Below are 18,648 nucleotides of genomic sequence, written 5' to 3'. Positions count from 1 at the left end.
AGCCCACTCTCCCCACCCCCACACACACACAGAAGGAAGGAAGCCTTCTTGGTGTGATGGGTATTGTGCTTGGACAATAAAGGCCAGGAGAAATGCTAACAAACTGAAGAGTTTCTGAGACCATGAATGAAGAATGGTCCTTTATGAGGGAGCCTATGCGAGTGAGAAGAGCACTTACTGGGCTGGGGATGGAGTCAGGATCCAGTTTTTTCTGGGGCTGTGGTGGACCAGCCATCTGTGCAGGACCTCCAGGGAAGCCTCCTGGGTAGGAAAGCTGTGCACCTGCCATCTGGGGGCTGTAGTTGGCTGCTTAGGGAAAAGTTGAAAAAGAAATGACTATAACCAAAAATCCCAGATGTAGGGCTCACTGACAATATTACGCTATTCAGTCAAGAATGTTACATTTTTCATCATATTATAAAAGGCAGGAAGTTAAATGTGAATATCTAAGTTCCCCTTTTCTTTGTATTTCCACACTATTCAAAACCTACCCTTCCTTAGAAGTAAGTGATAGATGCCGAGTAACATAAAAACAAAGCTGATTTCCAAATAGAGGTCCCATTAGGTCCCCAGGACCTTTCTCTGAGCCCTTACCCTCTGCCCACCTTACCCTGCTGTGGAGGATATCCAGTGCCCAGGGTCTGTCCTGGGAGAGGCGGGGGCTGGTACTGGGCATCGGGAGGAGCAGGCCCAGGGAGCCCATCCTGCCTGTGTGCTGACGGGGGCAAGGGTGAGGCGCCAGGGCCATTCCGTGTGGCAGGTGGTGGAGGCAGAACCTGAGGCCCAGGCTGGAGAATGGATGGCTGCGGAGGCCGGGAAGGGCCCTGGGGCTGAGGCGCTGACTGAGGGCCAGGCGCGCCCTGGCTGGGCGGGGCCATGCCTGAGCCTGTGCAAGAAAGAAACCGAACCACTTAACACCACACTTCTCAACTCTCTAACTTCTGTACCTTACACAAAAGGGCCACTTCTTTTCCTGATTATAATGCCACAAAGCACCCTTACAAATCATATATTGTTATTGTCACAAGATCATTCAGAAAGTAATACAAATGCTATTTGGGAAAATTTTATAAAACTGGAGAATTTTAAAATGGTAAAAGCAACATTAATAATTTTAGTGAGAAAATTAGTAGGGTGAATTATAACTCAGTTGCATTAACTTTACATGATACATCCCATTAATTAAGGAACTGAATATGGTATAAAAATCTAGAAAATCATACAAAAGAAAATTTTATTACATAACAAGCATTATTCAGGGAACTTTTATATTCAGCAAATCATTTGTGGCCTGCACCTGGCTTGATCAAATGGATTTCAGAACTAGATAGCAATGACCTTGGAGAAGGGATGAGCCACTAGCAAACTTTCCAGCCATATTGGAAGTAGCTGTAAAACCAGATCATTTTTTCTTTTCTATGTTCATGTGAAATTGAGTTGCTTCAATGGAGACTTATCCATTTTAAAATCAGTAAAAGATAAGAAATATCCTGATGATTTTTTTTACAGATACTTGTAAGAAACCAACTGTACATAATGGACACATTTTTCATCAAGATAAATGGAGACTGCTATGGCCCCTAGAATATACTGCATCCCTATTGATGTAAATCTCAGTACTATAACAGCTTTCTCTCCTATTACTCTGTTTTCTGCCTCATGACATCTGAACTTCTATTTTCCCAAGGTCTAAATACAGAATCAAAATGCACTGTGAGATGAGTATTATCTTTTATTATTTTAGGGCCCCATAATAACACAAAGTTAAAACTGTCATATTTAAAGAGTCTCATCGTTCTGATGTTTATTTGTAAAGCCAGCATTTTTTGGTTTTTGTTATTCTAGTGTTGAATGTAAGGTATTCTGAGGGTCTTCCAATAATTTTGAAATAAATGGCAGCATAATCAAGAAAAAAATTATAGCCATACATGATACAGATGACTTATATGAAGAAGTCCAAAAAACTACTTCAATATGGTATGTCAAAGTTGTGTCTATTTTAAAAATGAAGAAAACCTTTCTCATTAAAAATACTCCTGACACAAGACAGTCAATGAGCACTGCTAACGAAACTGTTACCATAGTTGTTGATGTGCACAGCATTCAGCTGGTTGCCCAGCTGGGTGATGGATGAAGTGGACACAGGACTTGGATAAGATGACTGTGCAGAGGATGAGTAAGGTACATAGGGGGGTGCCACACTGTTGACAGGTGGAGGACCTGAAAACCTGAAAGAGAAAAAAAGATGCTAAACTATATCATAGAGTTTTACATGTAAGTGATATTCAACAAATGTCAATAACTTGTAAAATTAAATAAGCCCACCTGCTAGGTACTAGGGAAATAACTGATATTATATGCCAAGTCTTTAATCTCGATGTGAGCTCAAAATGAATTATGTAGCATCATTCCATATCTCTGCTCACAGATTGAACATATCAAGACACTTGACAAAAAAAAAAGATTCCTAGTGTAAACACAGAACCATCTTTGGAAATCAATTTGGAGAGATGAGCCTACCAACAGCCTTTCTATACTAAGGTTAATGATCAATAGAATGGAACCAAGGAAATTAAAAGTTTTCTGGTTGTATCTCTATGATCATTCTCCTTATATCCTACCCAGCTTTTAAACAAAATATCACCTGCACTATAATTTCAGTGAACAAAACATTCCCTACAAAATAGTAGTTGAAAACAAACAATTCAGTAAAAATTTTTGGAATTTTTTGAATCTAAAAAACCATTATATTTTTTAAGTTTGCACTTACTGTATGTTTATTTTTCTTTATTTTATACGAAACAGTAACAACCATCTGAACAGCATTCCTATTATGGTTAATCTGCGAAATGAGCTTAAAGCTTCCCTTCAAGTTACATTATGATACTTTATCAATTTTAAGTAAAAATTAAATTTTCCATGTCAATATAAAAAATTAAGTTTTCCCAGATGATATACTCTGATTTTAATTTCTCTGTAAATTGGAAACTATTTCCCTAGTGGGCCATACTTATCTTCGATCCTTCACTAACACCTGAGAGGTTAAGCCAGAGCTTGAAAGAGGCCAGTGGCTTGCCTAAAGTCCCACACCTTATTTGTGACGAAAGTGGGACCAGCCTTTTCCCAGGTCTTAAATGAACACACTTTCTAAAACATCACACTAATTTTCTCTTGTCATTTTACTCCATATATCTTAAACTGAATAATTATTATAAACAAAATTTAAAATTAACCTTCAATTAACCATTACTCTGTATGGTATTAAGCATTTCAGAATGATGATCTATCCTCTGCTTTAAGTTAAATGGATGATGCTTTTTCAATGTAAAAATACAAGCTATCCTATAGGAGACATAGGAGACATTTGGTTGTAAAAGGTTATAAAATTAGAATGAATAACGTTTTAACCCAAACAATATGGCTAAGTAAAACTGTCAATTTCTTTTCCTGTCAAAAACTGAAAAAAAGACCAACACAGACTAAGCATCCTTTGATTTAAATAACTTCTGGAAAAGAAATTAATAAAGACAAAAATATAAAAGTTAAAAGTAAAACTTTTCTTTATATCTCTAATTATTAATGACACTAGACATGAAAATGGCATGGTGAACTATAACTAGTCTTACCTGACACATTTAAAATCCACTGTGGTCACTTAGAAATGATTTCAAGAATTGTCATAAAGGTATGTTTAATAAATCCATTGTTTCATAAAAAGAAACTTTTTTAAAGAAATGATACCTTTGGTCTTTTAAAAATATTCAGTCATGGAGGATCAATATGTGGAATAACCGTACACAGGCAACATGTACATGCTCTTTAAGAATATATAAAATGGATGCAGTGTGAGGTACGGTTACAACGTTTGGATCTAATAAGCATGAACTAGAAGTTAAATGTTAAACCAGCAGTTAAGTGGGGAGAAGTGGGGGGGGAGGGATGGAGGTGGGTATTCAGCTGTTTGAGAAAAAAATTCCCCAAAAGATATTCATAGATATTTCACAAATGTTAATGATAATTTTAAAATATAAAATTATGTTAATCATTTATTATATAGACAGTGCAAATAGGAAAAAATATGATTAAAATAGAATTATGACATAAGCAGCTTCAAATATATTTTCTTAACTTAACAAAAGGTTAATGACTTAAAAGATAGAATGAGAGAATGTTCCATTAGCCAATATAACCCATTTGCTATGTACCACTCTAGCATTTTGACCCATAAATGCCACTTTTTAGTTTAACATATGTTTTGGGCATTAAGCTTCAGAAATGCAAATATTTTTCTGACCCATTTAAATGTAAAACTTAAACAAATTTGGATTTTAAAAGCAATCTTAGCAATGTAAAAATAAAATAGCACTCAAGGAGTAACAAAAACTCTCACATAAGGGAAAAGAGATTAACAGGACATTTTAAACATACCAAGTGGTTTAATATTTTTCAATTTCATTGCTTTACTAAATTTGTTTATCTAAAGTCACATAGCATATGGGTGTCAGCTCTTAGGTTAGAATCCAGGTCCTACCACCCCTAGCCTGGAGACCTGGTGTCTGACCATGGGCAAGGGGCTAGTCACTTAATTTCTGTAGCTCTCAGCTTTCAAATCATAAAAATGTGCAGATGAAGTGTAATGACATTCCCTACAAAACAGTAGTTGAAAACAGACAATTCAGTAAAAATATGCAGATATTGTTTTTTGCTATAAAATATAGTGTGGTAAAATTAAGAATCACATAGATCTAAATATCTCTCATGTTGATTACTTCATTTAACATGTCCCTTGGCCAAGAAACATCCAATTATGTATTTTAATTAATGTTTCACTGAAAGTCAGAAAAAAGCATCATTATCAAAAAGAATAGTCCATAAAGAATTACTACTGGAGGATTAATAAAACATGGAAATTAAACTTCAGGTTAAGCCTAAACCTCTGGGTTTTCTCAGTTATCTGCAGCCTGCTCAACTTCAAATACTCATTTTCAAACTTGCAACAAATTGCTCAAGAATTGAGCTATATACTGAAATTTTGTTAGAATTTGGAGATGAGGTACCATATTTTTCGAGATTTTGAAAAAAAATCTCGATTTTAAATTCTCAGTCCATAAAGAAAACAAAAGTTGTGTCAAATTATATCATTTCTTTCCACAAAAAAAGAGAGAACTATTTTTCTTATTTTTCTTGCTCTCTCCTTTTCCATTGCAACCAATTTCTTAGTAGACTGACCCCTATCAGCTTCAATTTAGGAAGATGAGCGTCCTCTCACCATCACCCCAATTCTCTATTTCTTGGTTAAAATAAATAACTCACAATGAACAAACTGACTTTTCCCCTTACAACTAAAAAATGGATCTTTACATTATAGATTTTATTCAGCAGATTAATCTCACCCAGCAGTAAACTCTTTAGTTAGAATTTCAGAACCATTTACAACTTGAAAACATTAATGGTGCCTCAGGCAGGATCAAAAAGACAAATGACTAGATATGATTTTTAAATTTTATGAAACATTACCTTTGAAATAGCAACATTTAAAAATAAAAATTATGAATTTTTAAATTTAAATCAATATAATGACCCTGAATTTTATCTTGATTTTATTTGATAGTTCAGATATGGTAAAAATTAAGATGGGTCTTCTAAGCACAAAGGGCACTTGTGAAGTGCTATAAGCACCAAAGAAATGTCGAGCCATCTCTGCTCTCTGCCAGCTGCTGGCCTTTGCCCTTGCACTAGAGCATAAACACAGAAATATGTTCCATGGGGCAAAGCAGCATAGTAACCATGGAGGTTTAGTGTAACCTGCACAATCACTGTGGCCTTTGCCCTTGCACTAGAGCATAAACACAGAAATATGTTCCATGGGGCAAAGCAGCATAGTAACCATGGAGGTTCAGCTGGAATACTAGACTTTTCCCGGACTTCTTCATTTTTTAAACACCATTTCCAGCCTTTAATTCATGGTTCAAGCTGAATGAAGCAAGTGAATTATGGAGGAGACAGGGCAAAATCTATCTGCACTTCCCTGGGAATCACGATAAAAGCAGACTCCTAAACTGAGCAAGCTACAGAGAGCACATTTTCTACCTCCAGTGGAAATGGTATTGATAACTGCTAACATGTATTGAGTCTTCCACTGGCATGTGCCTTGTGCAAGTTTCTCTGCCTTCATTAATCACCAAAATCCTCACAACCACAGTATTACTCTTATACTTGTGATGAGGAAACCAAGGCATGCTGTGGTGAAATACCTTGTCCAACCAATTGCCTCAGCCAAGAGCAGCAAACATGTTTGGACTCTGTGTTGAGCTACAACTACATAGCTGGTGTCTGTCTGATGGCAAAGTCTGATTTACTTACTCCTAAAGAACCTAATACAAGTGAAACAAATAGACAGAACTATAAAGATTAGTCTAATCTAAGTTAATGCCAGTGATCCAAAGCTTTTCATAATTTCAAAACAGCTGTTTGATTTTTGCATTTCTTCTTTAACAAAAGAAATCTGAGACACTTGATAGTTCACAACAATGAACTTCTCTAGATCTTCTCTCCTATACTCTGGTCTGAGAATTCTATTTCCTCAGCTCACAAGTGAAGAAAATGAGGAGGCTCAGGAACTTTACCAGCATTGCACAGCTACTTAACTGCTTAAACCAGAAGAGGTGTCTCAGTTTTCCATCCTTCTGCTCCCCTTCAAGCCCCACCACCATGCTTTTGAGACTAGGGGCCACAGGGTAAGGTCCTGAGTTGGGCCCTCTCTGCTCCTTGTTCAAATCACAATCACAAGTAAACCAAATTACTTAGATTCACTCCTCTGTTTCCTGCATTAAACTTCACTCTGAATCTCACAGCTACCATTTCAATAGCAAATGTTTTAAGGACAAACAAGAGCCAGGAAATGTCAACTTCACAAATGCCCTGTAATAGAATCAACTTGATGATAACAGGCTCCTTGAAAAATTAACTAGATGGCTTCACCGTCAGCAGGGTCCAAATTCACACTGATGGGTTATTCCTCCTTGCCACTCAACCTTGCAGCCGAACAACCTGGGAAAGGAACTTGTGAAATGAAGCCTCTGGATAATCCTTGGAGAAATTCCAAAGTAACACTGTCTACAGCTTGGCACTGGGATTTCCAACAGCAACACCTCACAGGACAAACAATAAAGGGATTTCCAGCAGAGCAGGTGTGACGCTGACTCCCCTGGGGACAGTCCCAAGTGGGTTGCAGAGCTCTGAATATCTCATACTTCTCATATCTTGGCTTCTCTAGGCCTGCCTCCAACTTTTCCCTTCCTTAGTTTATTATAAGTGCAGATTTATTTCCTGTGTTGTTCTTACTATCTCCTGCCTGTCAAGAGTTGCTCACTAGCACCTGTGTGCTTTCCACATCAAATCCACAGTCTTTAATGAGTGACCACAATCTGATTTAATTTTAAAAATATTTATTATGCACCTACTGGCACTGAACTCAGTTCTGTGAATGATTCAAGAAAACAGGTAATTTAAAATTTCACTGGGAAATACGGGCCACAGATATCTGGAGGAATTAGAGATTAATACAAAATTCTAAAACAAGATGAATATAACCAAAACTAAAATGTGTTGTATTGACACAAGTAATTTTTTTTATTTTTAAAATATATACTAGTGGGATTTTTTTCCTCCTAACTTTTCGAAATGCTTTGTTTCCTAGGGCATTTTTCCAATAGAATCTTCCAAGGATGTAAACAGTATCAAGAGGTCAAACTTTCAATCAATAAACATGCAAGTTTAGAAGTGACTGGTGAGACAACTTTAGTATAATATACAAATGAGAGTTGAGAGTTGGAATCTACCTAGCTCACCTTTGGGGAAGATGACCTTGGGCATGAGCTCCATTCTGGCCAAACTGAGGGGGTCCAGGAGGCAGAGGGCCCTGAGGCAATAGCCCCCGGGGGGCAGCAGCCCCCAAAGGCCCTGCTGGCTTCATCATACCTGCAATGGAAGAGGATGAATTTAGAAGAGGAGGAAAGCGCAGATAGGGGACGCAAGGACATTAGTTTAAAATTACAAACTAGGAGGGGAAGGACGGAACAGAATGGGTTAGGACAAGTTCTCCTTTAAACCTGCTTTAATCATCACTGACATATCAATGTTAGGCTCCAGCATAGTTATTTGACCATCATAATGATAGGAGAGCAGAAAAGAAAAGAATCATTTTAACACTAAACAGAAACTAAAACAGAAGAAATAACCTTTGCATTTGGTAGAAGCACCTTGAAAGAACATCCTATCACACAAAGAATGCTAGAACATACAATGAAAGGTGCCAGTTGGATATCAGAAAATAAATCTGGAAAAAGAAACAGAATGAATCACCATGAAGCATCTTAACTCTATAGAGAAAAAAAAATCTCTGAAAATGCCTTTTTTTGAGTTACAGCATGAGGAAAGCAAATAGAAAGTAGCATCTGTTTCTCCAACAAATCCCAGGCCCAGCCTTCAGAATCAATAATTTTTCCAGGATTTCAAATAGTTGGGTGATAACCAACAGAGAGACTGCTCAAGTCATCACACTCACTCATACAAACCATGGGATCACATGCAATTACTAGATGCTCCTGGCAATGACCCTGTTTTCATTTTCTGGCAACTCTTCTTAAGCAGAGATCTTTGTTTCTCTTTAGAAATGTTCTCATTTGTCTCTTTTCTTCTAGAAAAATTGTGGTACAGGAGAAAAATCATTGAGCTTTGGTTAGAGCAGGTCAAGGCTCTACCCAGTGCTGGGCAAAAAGTTTATCTTACAGGACCTGTTTCCCCCTCACTATAGGAAGGACTTGGACTAGCTTACTTGTGACACCCTTTCCAGCATTTTAAAAGTGCATTTCTTTTATTTGCTCTCTCTACTTCCACCCTGCATATTTTTGTTCCAGCCCACTCAATTTTCTTTTGACCCTTCCCTCCTCTCAGGTACCATCATCAATGATCTCTGGGCACTCTTCTGTTCACCCTCATGTGGTCTCTTCTACTCAACATCCCCCTTCTTCTATCTTCCTCTAGAGAGTGTATCTCCTCAGATAGCAAGGGAATTAGCTGGATGGCCTTGCAGTAGCTAAGGAAGAGTTTCTTATATTGTCCTCACAATACTTTCTAGAGCATGCTTTCACATGCTTGGGTAATCTAGGATGAAATATGACCATTGAAGTGGCAGTATTCAAGAATATTACTGAAACTTTACAAAGGTTTCTTAAATCAGGATTTCCTCAAACTTATAAAGTTTATATTAACTTTAGAGTCTCAGTTTTATTTAGCAATTTTTCATATATCAAGAAAACAAATATTATTCTCATAACAGTACATTTTTATATAAAGTTCTAAGCCCTAAACCCAGAAAAGTTAGAAAAGCATGAGACTTGCAGTCACACAGACTTGGGTCTGAATTCCTTCCCTACCATTTGACCTGTGACCCTGACAAGATACTTTTATCTTTTAAAGCCTCAACTTTTAACATTGTCATGGCAATAACGTCCCCCATCTCTAAGAATTATTCTGAGAATTAAGTGAGGCAATGGATGTTAGAGCATCCAGAAGAATGCCTAATGTATAAAAACAATTACTCAACAAATCTGCTTCCTCTCCCCTGGCCATATCCCCTGGCCTCCCTTTTTTTTTTCTTAAGTATTTATATTCTAACAAAATACATACACTATAATTACATGCGCACTGGTACCTTCAATTTTAAAACATTATTTTGATCAAAAGTAGAAAATCCACAACACCAGTGTTAAAAATAGTAAATAATTACATACACTACATAAAACCAAAAATACTCTCTTTTTCAAAATAAGTAGGTAAAAAGCTTTCCTCATGCTGTAACTCAAAAATAGGCATTTTCAGAGATTTTTTTTTTCCCTATAGAGTTAGGATGCTTCATGGTGACTCATTCTGTTTCTTGTTCCAGATTTATTTTCTGATATCCAACCGGCATCTTTCATTGTATGTTCTAGCATTCTTTGTTCATCAACGAATCTCATATACTTGTCTAGAGAATCAAAAACCAGTTCTCAAGAGTTTCTCACATCTGAGTACTCCAGAGTATGCATAGTACACATGCTAATAAACTTCTGTTTAAAAAGCAAAAGCAAAACCCCTCAAAACCCAGTTCCCATTCAAGCAGAACTCTTATATACCAATCTTATTAAAATGTTCTTTCCCTTTTATTTTTGGAAATCAACTCCATAGTAATGATTCGAACTCATTTCTTTGTTTAACACACATTCAATTTGCCTTTAAGCCACTAAGAACTCTTATGGAAGAGACAACCACGTACACAGACAATTACAGTGTTGCGTGCTAAATGTCATGTGGATGGACTACCTAACTCTTCCTAGGGGAATCCAGACAAATTCAAAGAGGAAGGTCTGCTTGAGCTGAATCTTGAAGGAAACGCAGGAATTTTCTTAGCAAAGCTGGACAAAGGCATGTGAGATCATGGTGTGATCAGAGACTGGCAAAAGGTTCAGTGTAGAGAGACAGTGCGGAAAAGTGGCTGGAGCAGAAGGCTGGGTTCATGCTGCAAAGTCCTGCATGCCATTTGGACTCTCTCCCCAGGGCAAAGAGAAATCAGTGCCATTGTTTTCTGCAAAGCCATAATATTTCCTGGCCACATTACTGGCACTTTCAACTGTGATCAGAGATAAAGAGAAATCAGGTTCTTTGTAGAGCAATATGAGAATTTTAATAGGAAAGGAAAATCATACAATGAGAAAGAACTAGCTATACTATGCCAAAAGAAAAATAGCTAAAACCATAAACTGGTCTTTAATACAGTGGCAGATATAGACTAGCTTACTCACTACCAATTCCCTTTCTGGCTTGCCTTTCCGTATGGTCCTGAGCTGTGAAGATGGAATTTCCATTTCCTAGATGCCTTTTAAATTGCGTTGCCATGTGCTCTGAACTAGCAAAGCAACACACCTCTGGGAACCCTGGCCAGCAGGCAGGCACGGCAGTCCTGGGGGAGATAGGCAGTGACTACTGACGGATGAGACCTGTGTGGGGAGAGCATCGCTATGAACTGCAGAGCGCCGAGCCTGAGCACTGGCTCTCTAGCGTACTAAGCTTCCTGATAGCCTTTGACAAACCCCTTTCCACCAGAGAGGTTTCGATTAGCAGCAAAAAACCCTGACAGAAGTAACATCACAGAAAAGCATGCCTTGGATTTGGTTCTGCATTTCACAAACTAATACCAAAATTAAAAACCACTTGTGAATAAAAATGTTTATCTAAAATATACAAAGATAACCTCCCCATCATACGGGCAGAATCCTAAGAACTACTGTTCATGAGGCATGTGCCTGCCGGTGTGCCTGCACAAGCATGCTACCAACGGGAGCCTTGCAGCCCCAACACCCCTACCCTCGGTCCAGGACACCAGAGCTTGCCTCTCTGCTTCCAGACCAGTGGCACTCCACCAGGGGTGATTTTGATGCCGAAGGGGAATTTGGCAAAGGGGTTTGGTTGCCACAGCTAGGCAGCAGGGAGTGAGGTGTGAGGGGGAGGAGGAGGACGGATATGGAATGGGCATAGGCCAAGGATGCCTCTCAACATCGTACAATGCACAGCACAGCCTCCCACAGCATAGTGTCAACAGCGCAGGGGTGGGAGACCCTGCTGCAGAGCGCTGCCCTACCCCAGCTCCTTCTCCACACTTTCTAATGTGCAGTGTAATTCTTTCTAAAATGCACATGATATTGTGACCCTCCCAGTTTAAAATGCTCCAGACCCTACTGCCCTTAAAGTCCAAATGAAGTCTTACCATGGCCTTGATTTCACTCCAGCCACACCTCAGCCATGCTGAACTTCTGGCAGGTCCTCAGAAGTGCCACATCCCCCCACCCCAGCAAGCTGCCTGCCCACCCAGCCAACTCTCATCATCTTTCAGGCCACTCCTTCCAGGAAGATTCCCTTCACCCTTAGGTCCTGGTAGGTGCCTCTGCCATGTGCATACCACCCTCCATCTGCTTTATTGTCCCTGCACCTCCCTCACTGTCACTTATCCAATGCATAGCCCACTGGGTAAGTAAGCACTCTAAGGGCTGAGATTAGGTTTATGTTATTAATTGTTATATCACCACAAGTATTTCCCTCACTCAATAAATCTGTTAAATTTGCTACTACATAGCACTAGCATGACACAATAGGCACAAATGGAGTTACAGTATGTGAGAAATACAAAACAAGAGTTAGCCCTGGGCAGATCCAGGGAAGAACAGATATTCCAGGGAACCACAATGAGGCTGCCTGTGTCTGTCAGAAAACCAACAAAAGGGTCACCAGAAGACTAGAAAAGAAGGCACGTGATGACTGAAGATGGGATCTATGGTTATGGCACACAGAAACAGAGGCTACGGTAATTTAGTTTCAGCCTTAAATAATTAAACAAAAGCACCATAATTTACAGAAAGGTATATTTACACAGTCTGATAGGCTGGGATATCCACCTGAGAATTGGATAAGGAGGAAGAGCTTTAAATTAAAACATGAAGGATTTAACCTGATAACAATAGTTTTTTTAAATATTGGTAAACACCAGAATGTTTTGCTGATGAATGGAGGCACTGGGCATCCACTCATTCACTGAATAAACATTTAAGGAGTGCCTTCTCTGCTCCAGGCACATGTTATAAGACAGTGATAAATGGCATAGAGGCCTGCATAGGTGTTAGGAGAACACAAAGGGAGAAGAGGATTTGTAAATAAGCTTGAGGAAGCATAGTGGACAGAAATGCTTACAAGCATGACACTTGAACTGTCTAAAGGAGAAGTGTGAACCCTGTTGGGAGGACAACATGGAGGCATGGTTGGCTTTCTGATAGTATGGGGTGCAAATCAGGGCAGACGAGCAAACCAGCCTTCAAATGAGTAATAGCTTAGGATCGCTGGAGCAACAAGTGTGGAAAGGTGGCAGATGAGCTGAAAAAAAGAAAATGGTAAACTAATGAAGTCCTAAGGTACTAGAAATATAATCAGGGGCAATGAGAAACCATAAAAGGTTTTAAGCAAAAGAAAGTGAGAATTAGATTTCCATGCTATAAAAATCCAACCAGCACAGGATGGTTTGGAGAAAGGGTTAAGACTTAAGAGATCATTTTAGTAATACAGGTAAGAAATGGATGGCTTGAACAAGAGTGACAGGAAGTTAGAAAGGAGGAAGCAGGTAGGAAAGATGTCTACAATTAGCCCCAAAAGAATTTGGGAGGTCAACTGGATTGGAGAAGGTAAAAGGGAGAGATTTTTTCAAATAGTGAAGGTTTCTAATTTGGATAACTGAATGATTGATGCTGCTGGGTAATATGGAATGCAGGCAGAAAAACACAGGTTTTATGCAAAGAATTCTGAATTATTTTGGACATGAGTTTGGTGAGACTATACAAACGGGGACAGTTGAAAATATGGATCTGGAACTTCCGTGAGACATCTGGACTAGAGAAATGATCTGAGAGACTAGTACTTCATATGGAATGATACAGTTTAGGGAAAAATCTATGGAGTAAGATAAGACAAAGGGTGTAGATAGAACAAAGAAGGAGAAAGAACAATGCAAGGATTATATAGAAAGTGGTGATGGGGTGGTCCTTAGAAAGAGATGCACAGAAAGCCACCAAGAAAAAGAACAGAAGGATAGTGCTGTTGAAACCAAAGGAGAAGAGAGTTTTGTACAAACAAGAGAAGTAAACTGTCAGGATCTAGAGAAAACAATATAGAATCTAGTGCATTTGGTAGCAGGAGGCCACCAATGACACTGGTGGGAGATGGGGAAGGGTGCACGGGACCCAAGCCTTGGAGTGGGATCTACACTGAGCCATGGAGGACTGAGAGGCAAGGATGGAGACTCAGTGAGAAAAGTAAATACTTGTTTAAAAAGATGTCTGTGAAGAGAGGAAGGGTGACCAGTACCGTTACACTTGGGTATGTATAGGAGTTTGTTATTTGCTTTCTTGAGGGACCTGGGTATGAATCTGCACTACAAGCCTTGTGACCTTGAATAAGTTGTAGTATACCAGGCACTCAGTTTTCTTAGCTGAAAAACAGGGCTAATAATCTACTGTACAGCATTGTATGAGGATTAAAGAAGATAATACATGTAATGCTTTTAAGACCAGTTTTTGATATGCAGTAAGCACTCAAAAAAGAGTAGTTTGTAATTATCATTACACATAAATGCAGAGGAGTAATGAACCAGCACATAGAAAGAAACTGAGAAAGGTTAATGGAACCTACAGAATCCAGATCTAAAAATGCAGTGAGGAGGATTGGTCCTAGACAGGAGGAGGATGCCTCACCAGGAGGTTTTTAAAACTAAGCCCTAGTGGGCCTAAGAGTGACTTTCCATAGGAAATTCAAGTCTCAGAGCATCTTCTGCAGCAAACTCTGTGTGGCTGCTACCATCAAGCCTCCCTACAGGGCTTTCCTCACCCTCATTGACTCTGCTTCCCATATATGCCACTCAGCATGGTCTGAATCCTACCATACCTGAGTCAGGCCTGGTGAGCCCCCAAAAGATACTGATTTATACACTGCCTCTTCCCACCAAGGATTTGAGTTGAATTTCTCAGCATTCTGTAAGAAGTCCCAACAACTGTCTGCCACAAATATTTTTAGGGACTTTGGGACCATCAGACCTGAAACAAGCTATTATTAGCCTCACCCCTTGACCCTAACATCAAAGCAGCCCCATGAGGGCAGTGGGCTCATTGTGTCAACTATCATCAGAACAACCTTAGACCCATTCTGTTACTCCTTTTTCTCCTACCTTTGCCCCCCAAACCAGGATTCCCTGCTGTGTGACATATTTTAAAGCGACCAGTATTGTTCAATAATGATTCCAAGGCAAGGCCATGTTTTTCTTATTATTATTAAGTAATCTTTAGTATGCAAATCTAATGATATTTTCCCAATATCAAAACTGACTTTATAATTGCTAAAACCACTTTAGTGTGTATATATTTAGTACATATGTGTGTGTGTATATATATTATATATAGTTTGTTCTACTGAATGGTAACAGTAACCTCACACCACTAATTAATAGCAAGAACAAGTCGAACAATAAAAACAAAACACTCAGGAAGCTTCTTTGTTGCAATCCATATTTAAAAGTCAAACTTCTTATATTCCATACACTAACCAAACTGATGATGTAGGCTTCTTCTATGAGAATATTTTCCAAGTAATCCTATATTATCAAGACATTACATCATATAATGACTATTCAGCACTCCCAAAGCTGCTCTTTCAGAACCTCTATTTTTCTGAGCCTGAGAATCAATAATCACATACAGGTCAAAATAATGCACTTTACCTGGTGGAGACCCTGTGTGAGATGGGTCCCCATAGTGCCCATAATTCGGTGGAGAAAGGCCTATTCCAGGCTGGGACTGAGAATAGGGAGGTGTAGCCACATAACCTTGTTGACTCATTATGAAATGATCATTCCAAGGGATAGTTCTACAAAAGAACCCTGCAACAGAAGAAAAAGAAAATGTCAACAAGAGGGTTTGAGCTACTTCATGCTATTAATAATGCAAGTAAGCACTGTTAATATTTATGATGGTTTGAGGAAGGTACAATTATCAGGTGCATGACACATCTTCATATCACTTATCATATCATTATCCTCTACAAAGGGCTTAATCATAGCTCTATGGAACTCAGAAACTCACTTCTATAATCTGAGGCAAATTCTTAGGCACAAAATCTGAGTAACAGCTGCCAACCATTTTTCCATTGGAAGACTAAACTGTTTCAGATAGTCTCTCATAAGTGTATCTACTATTTTGTGCCTTTAGTTTCCATGGCCCCATTTCAGCACAGAGTATATAACTGGCAATAATTATGTGTCATTCAATTGACTGACCAGCTGAACTGCCAGTAATCTGCAATCAAATGTTTTATGACTTGTGTCATTTTAGTGCCATTCTAAATTAGTAATTTTAATCAGGCAGTTAGGACAAAGAAAAATCAATAGTCCAACAAATATAGCAGAAGATAAAGAAGTTGATAATGGACTTATTTTATGAGTCTAAATTGACCAAGCCAGCAGGCAGCCTACAACCATTTGAGATTTGTCAAGTTTCTCAAAGATGACAGACTTTCTGATTTAAATATTACACCTCTAAGAACATAATATTTAAGAAACTAAGAAAACAACTGCAATTTCATATGTGTTTAGGCACACACACAAACTCACAAATACAAAAAGATCCATCTTGATGCTACTCATAAACATAAACATCAATTTGCTCTAAATTTTCCATTTTTCCCAGGTTTCACAAAATAAGAGACACTTCACAGAACTATATTCAAAAAACATTTTTTGTAACAGAAAAACTGTGAATCCTGGCAAGAGAAGTGGGTTTTCAATACAAATCTGCTAATATGTAAGCTGTGTGACACGAGTAAGCAGATGAACCTCCCTGGGCCTCAGTTCCTTCTTACAAAATTAAGCCTCTAAAAGCCTTTCCAGATATAAAACACTGATACAACCATTTCTCTCCAGTTTCTTCACCCAGCAAAGGAACATTCTTCCTTTTGCTATTTTATGATGCTTCCTTTTAAAGTGAAAGTTGGGTGATACCTGCTAAGGCTTGAACCTTAAGGAAATGGCATTCTTTATTTGCTTTCGTTTTCAGATTAAAGTGCAAGTTTCCGAAATTAAAGCAAACACGTAAAAATATTATAAGATCACATTCTTCTCCTTCGATAGAGGAGAGCTAAGGAGAGACAGGCAAAGGCCTGCTGGTCCACTTTGTTACCGACAATCATTTTTCCCTCCTCCCACTCAGCAGAGAGAGACGTGGCAGCCCCAGCTTTGGTAAAGCACATTTAGGAAGTCGGCAGGAACACACCTACGTAGCAGCCTGTTGCTGGGTGACAGAAAGGAAAGGCAGGGATGTTCACTCCTAAGAGCAGGAAGCCGTCAGGTCCCTCTTAACTGGCCCTGGCAGGAATCTGCTTCCTCGAGCAACCCAGTTTGCCACGTCAAACTTCCTCACACACACAGCACCAAGTTACAGAAATCTGACTCAGCTTCAAGCGGCGACATGGCAGAAAGCCACTTGGCAAGGGCAGGCCTAGGATCAAAACCTGGGGAGCCTCAGTCCCAGGGCGACCACCGTGCAATTGTCACTCCACAGCTCTAGCCAAGGCGCATTTCTCAGCCTGGACCAAGTTCGGATTCGGGCAAATCAGTTTCCCTATCAGATGTCCCGAAGCTTTAAGATACAGTTGCCATTTTTACTCTGGATATTTTCAACACCCCCTTCCTCCAAGGAAGAGGGAACTAAGTTGATATGGAGACAGGAAACCGCTGGCAGTGACACTGGCATACCGCGGCTCCTGAGGACCCTAATCAGGCAGTTCCGGCATCCCGATATACAAAGATGGGGTTGGGGGGGAGCAGGTAAAAAATGCCCACGCCCCCCACCTCACCCCCATTATTAAATTGCACGAAAGGGCTAAAGGAGCAAAGTATGAGTTCACGTCCGCTGTGCTGCCACAGGTGAGCATACCCCCATCCCAGGCGGGCCACCGCACCCCACTCCAGCCGAGCCTGGAGCGGGCTGTTCCGCCTGAGCGTGGCTAGGCTGCGCGAGGCATTACCTGGTCGGCTCCCTCACGCCGCCGGGCCCCCAATAGCCTGCGATCTGCTCCTAGTGCCGGTTGCCCCCGGTGACCCAGTTCCCGCTGCTTCCGCCGCTCCCGCCGCGCCTTTCCCCGAGCCCGGTGTCCCTACAGGCTGGTCTAGCGCACGGAGTTGCAGCTGGGCTGGGAACTGCCACGTCAAACGCTCTCCCGGCCGCGCACCCCCAGCGCCGGGGCTCCGACCAGCGGCCGCGCTCCCGCCGGCGCAGGCGCACAGACCCCGCTGGGGCGTGGGTAGGGGCGGGGATGGGCAGGGCCTGGGCGGGGCGGGGAAGGGATGGGCCGCCGAGCGTGGTCGGTGCATTGACCGCCCGCCCCCACTTTTTTTCTCCTTTCGTCCTTTCTTGTCAGTTTTGTTTGTGTCTCTCCGACAAATCAGATTCTAACGTTTTTGCTAAATCAGGGCAAGATTTTCACCAAGGAGCCCCATAGGATAGAGGGAATGCGTCCTAAAGGGTTCACTCATTCTTTCGTTCCACAGGTTGCAGGCTCAGCTATTCAGGTATTATGTACTCGAGTAACTGATATTTCAGGTACTGCACTGCATACACTGGAAGGTACACGATTCCGGACTTCGAAGAGAGATAACAGTTTAAAGGCGAACCTGGCACATATACAGGGACAATTCGATGACGTACTCGTGGAATACACTAGAGAGGAAGAACGCCCACGGCAGCCTGTTAACGCGTAAAACAGGGAGGAAAAGATATCTCAACTGAAAATATGGGAAGAAGTCACTTCATTGAAAATGGGATTGCTAGACTTCTGTGCATTCTTTCAGCGGAGGGCTACATACTCGTTTTCTGTGAAATAGGATGGCTGACCCCACCCAATAGGGATCACTAGGTGTACCCACCGCTTAGCTCACTGTACTGTGAAAAACAGCTGAGAAACAAAGCAACCCATGTGAGACCTGGAACTTGACCTCTCTAGCTAGCCTTAAAAATCAGGACCATC

At 40.2% G+C, this 18,648-nt stretch overlaps 1 protein-coding gene across 2 annotated transcripts in view; it reads right to left on the bottom strand.

Annotated features, from left to right (window-relative positions):
• SEC24D (SEC24 homolog D, COPII coat complex component) overlaps nt 1-17,912 on the bottom strand; it is a 126,138-nt gene extending 108,226 nt beyond the window's left edge. Inside the window, exons 1-6 of one of the 2 annotated variants that reach the window (XM_036908599.2) lie at nt 17,650-17,912; nt 15,350-15,508; nt 7,851-7,980; nt 2,080-2,228; nt 611-886; nt 179-309 (exon numbers count right to left, since the gene is read on the bottom strand). In XM_036908599.2, coding sequence (XP_036764494.2) covers nt 179-309; nt 611-886; nt 2,080-2,228; nt 7,851-7,980; nt 15,350-15,467 — 804 coding nt within the window. In that variant the 5' untranslated portion in view covers nt 15,468-15,508; nt 17,650-17,912. The remainder of the gene's footprint in view (nt 1-178; nt 310-610; nt 887-2,079; nt 2,229-7,850; nt 7,981-15,349; nt 15,509-17,649) is intronic. The other variant, XM_036908600.2, reaches the window with a different exon arrangement.
• Nucleotides 17,913-18,648: the final 736 nt, after the last annotated feature.

The sequence above is a fragment of the Manis pentadactyla genome, chromosome 5, assembly GCF_030020395.1.
Source record: "Manis pentadactyla isolate mManPen7 chromosome 5, mManPen7.hap1, whole genome shotgun sequence".
Taxonomy (NCBI): domain Eukaryota; kingdom Metazoa; phylum Chordata; class Mammalia; order Pholidota; family Manidae; genus Manis; species Manis pentadactyla.
The sequence above is the reverse complement of the archived record's forward strand: the minus strand, read 5'-3'. Positions and strand labels throughout refer to the sequence as shown.